Genomic DNA, 4,121 nt, shown 5'->3' on the forward strand with positions numbered 1-4,121 from the left:
CAACTTTTTTCGGACAACCTCTATTACCTTATTAATTGCTTTCATACACAGACTTTTAAGTCCAGTCTTTAATAAATTTCTTTCAATATGTGTCCTGCACTTCCATTTCATTCTTAGTCAATAAGTTCTGCCCCCTCTAGTATGTGTACTGCCTCGGGATCCTCTTGAGAACCCTCTGAACTCTGGCATACTGAGGCTAGCCTTTCACTACAAGAAAAACTGCCTTTAAGGAAGGGAATTCTGGTCCCTAAAGGTTGAAATCTGGTCCTAAAAGGGTAAATTACGATGGGTAAAGGCTGGTCGTAACCCGTTGTAATAGCCTCCGACGCTAAATGTCAATAACGACAAGTCTTAGTACCTGGTCGTTAAATCACTTCAGCGACGGACGAAAAATCTGGTCGTTAAATACCTTTAGAGACTGCATTTCTCGTCCCTAATAGACGATGAATGAATTTTATATTTCCATCGTGAAATGTCCGTAGCGACGAACTGTAACTGGTCCTAAATTATCTTTTAGAGACGGACAAAAACCTGGTCGTGAATAAGTTTTAGAGATTACTTTGGCATTTAATTTCAGTAATATATACAATTAAAAATACCACAGATTTGGAAAAATTTACTAGCTTCAACTTTTTGGGTGTATTGCTTAATTTGATCAGTAGATGGAGGCAATGGACTATCAATTTGCATATACTCTTTCTCAAGAACGATAGAGTCTTTACGTATCGTTCCCGGTCCTTGACTAGCAGACATGGTAGAGCTTTTAAACCCTTGTCCTCGTCCCTTCCCAACAGCACCTGAAACGAAATCATATTACTAATATTTAAACATTAAAATTCAGTTGTACACATTAAAAATAGTAGATTTAAAATATCTTACTTGTTTCAATTGTTTGGATGTATTGCTTAACAAGATCACTAGATTGAGGAAATAAACTCTTAATTGGCATATTCTCTTTCTCAACCAAAGATCTAAGCCCTCGTCCTCGTCCTCGTCCTTGTCCCTTTCTTATAGCAGCCGGCGGGACGAACGCATATCTGGTTGTACTCTTCATATTTGAGTCCACATCATTTTCAATCTTTGATGGTTTCATATTGAACCTACAAAGAGCCAAAAGTAAAAATAGTAAGACAACGGTGACAATATAGTAATAAAAGAAATCATGCCATCAGTATATGTAACAATGAATATACTAATTCATAAATAGATACTTCACCTCATTAGTTCTTTTTCGTTTCTTTTGTGATGGATTTCCTAAGTCTACAACATCATCATCCATTTGTTTTACAATCTCATAGGAATCCCGAGGTTGAGTCGTCCTCACTACATGCCAACCTTTGTTGGAGTTATCGATAGCATAAAACAGTTAAGATGCTTGCTCCGCTAAAATAAAAGGTTCATTTGTTTTCAAAAATCTCCCTGGATTAACACTCACGAAGTCATACTCATCTTTTTTAACTCCCTTTATTTTATCATACACATCAAACCAATTACATCGAAATAAAATCACTCTTCTACCCATGAGAAATTGCAATTCAATCACATCTGTTAAAATTCCATTGTAATCAATGTTCTCTCTATCTTTATCATTCTCACCAACCACAACAACACCACAATTATGAGTCCTTAAATTTTTATCATAATCTTCTACATGAAATCTATATCCATTAACAATGTAACCATTAAAATATGTCGTATATTGGGTAGGACCACGTGAAAGTGAGAGCAGATCTTCCATGATCTGACTATCATCTTCTTTATGCAATTGTGCAACCTATCAATAAGATTAAGTTGAATAATTTAGAATTAGTAATACAACATTAAAATGTCAAATTTAATGTTTATATATTACTCACCCTAACTTTAAACCAGTCAATAAATTGTCGGTTCCATTCTGCATCAGACAAGTGCTGCGCAGTATCCACATGAGTTTGTGCAAACTCTCTACAAATTTGAAGTGAACCATAAATGTCATATAAAAAAATTACCCTAAAGGAAATAAGAAAAATGAGACAATATGAAAGAACTCTCCATACTCGAGATATGGTATGACTTCATCGCAATTCTTCAGTATGTATATATGTGCTTGTTCCAATTCATATTCTTCAAGATCACATTGTTCTTTAGCTCCCAAAGTACTTCCAGGTTGATAAAACATAGGTAAACCTCCATTAGATTTTTTCAAACCCCCATCATAATTTCATTCAGGCCGATTGAATTTTGTGTCAATCGTATGCAGATACCGTGAACATAAGGTCATACATTCATTAGCAATGTAGCCCTCTGCAATAGAGCCTTCTGGACATGCCCTATTACCAATCAGAGATTTCAAAAAATATAACCATCGTTCCACAGGATACATCCACCGATAATGAATAGGTCCAGCAATCTTAGCTTCACTAGCTAAATGAATAGGCAAGTGCACCATGACATCGAAAAATGAAGGAGGGAAGACCTTTTCTAACTTGCAAAGCGTTATGGGAATTTGCGCTTCAATTTGTTTCAAGTCATCAATCCTTAACTCCCTTGATCCAAGCACATTAAAGAATAAAGATAACTCAATAAGCGGCTCACACACTTCTTTGGATAACATACCACGAAGTGCAAGGGGGAGTATATGTTGCAGAAGAACATGGCAATCATGACTTTTCAACCCAGATATCTTGTGATCTTTCAGGTTCACACATTGAGAAATATTAGATGAAAACCCATCAGGAACCTTTAAATTCTTTAGGAATTGGCATAATTTGTGCTTACTTTCAGGAGGCAATTGTAGCATGCAGTTGGAACTTCAACTTTCTCCCCTCATTGGATTGGGTGCAATTCCGGCCTAATATTCATGTCTTGCAAGTCTAATCTAGTTTTAATTGTATCCTTGGTCTTTCCTTTGACATTCATGATTGTTTTCATAATATTATCACATATATTTTTTTCAATATGCATAACATCCAAATTCTGTCGCAACAAGAGAGACTTCCAATATGGAAGTTCAAAAAAATACTTTTCTTGTTCCAATTATCCTTTCGATTTTCATGTGATATCTTCTTCTTTTTCTTTGGATCATTTGTTAACTGTATCCCTTCAAGATCTTGCACTTGATTAAGTATCTCAATACCAGACTGCATTTTTGGTGGGAGCCTTTTCTCTTTTGTACCATCAAATGAATCCTTGTCATTCCTCCATTTGTGGCTAAGAGGAAGGTAGTGTCGATGACCCATAAAGCATTGCTTCTTACTATTAGCCAATCGAATTGACGAGGTGTCTTTATTGCAATATGGGCATGCCAACTTTCCTTTTGTACTCCATCCAGATAAATTTCCATAGGCTGGAAAGTCATTGATGGTCCATAACAAAGAAGCATGCAACTTAAAATTCTGTTTAGATGATGCATCAAAGGTCACAATGCCAACTTCCCACAACTCCTTCAATTCTTCTATTAAAGGTTGAAGATATATATCAATTGCATCTCCTGGACTATTTGGACCAGGAATAAGCATTGACAAAATAAAATTTTCTTGTTTCATACACAACCAAGGTGGTAAATTATAAGGAATAAGAACCACAGGCCAAATGCTATATGAGGTTTTTGAATTTCGAAATGGCTGAAATCCATCACTAGCAAGTCCAAGTCGGACATTACGAGGCTCTGACGCAAATGAAGGATGAAGTTCATCAAATGACTTCCACGCCATTGAATCAGTTGGGTGCCTCATTATTCAATCATCAACTCTTTTATCTTTATGCCATGTCATTAAAGTAGATGTATTTGTAGACATAAACAACCTTTAATGAAAAATAGCGTAAAGTCTTTGATGCTATCTTCTTACCTTTTTTATTCCTTGTTTCCCTGCTATATCTATCTATTTTCCATCTAGACGCACCACAAACCTTGCAAGAATCAAGTAAACTATCCTCCTTCCAGTATAACATGCAATCATTAGTACAAGCATCAATCTTGTTGTAGGAAAGACCAAGGTCTTGAATTATCTTCTTTGCCTCATAATACGATTTTGGCAAATCGGCACCATCAGGTAACAACTCCTCTTTTAACATTTTCAATAACATTGTAAATGACTCATTACTCCAACGCCCTTTTGATGTGAAGCAATTTAATCAAAGAG

At 35.8% G+C, this 4,121-nt stretch overlaps 1 protein-coding gene across 1 annotated transcript; it reads right to left on the reverse strand.

Annotated features, from left to right (window-relative positions):
• Positions 455-3,692, reverse strand: LOC109232499. Its single transcript, XM_019398270.1, has 7 exons — positions 3,002-3,692; positions 2,244-2,670; positions 1,857-1,944; positions 1,488-1,774; positions 880-1,100; positions 621-797; positions 455-531 (listed from the first exon to the last, which is right to left on the reverse strand). Exons 1-7 carry the CDS (start codon positions 3,690-3,692, stop codon positions 455-457), a joined length of 1,968 nt encoding a protein of 655 aa, XP_019253815.1.

Source organism: Nicotiana attenuata, chromosome 1 (genome assembly GCF_001879085.1).
Source record: "Nicotiana attenuata strain UT chromosome 1, NIATTr2, whole genome shotgun sequence".
Lineage (NCBI taxonomy): Eukaryota > Viridiplantae > Streptophyta > Magnoliopsida > Solanales > Solanaceae > Nicotiana > Nicotiana attenuata.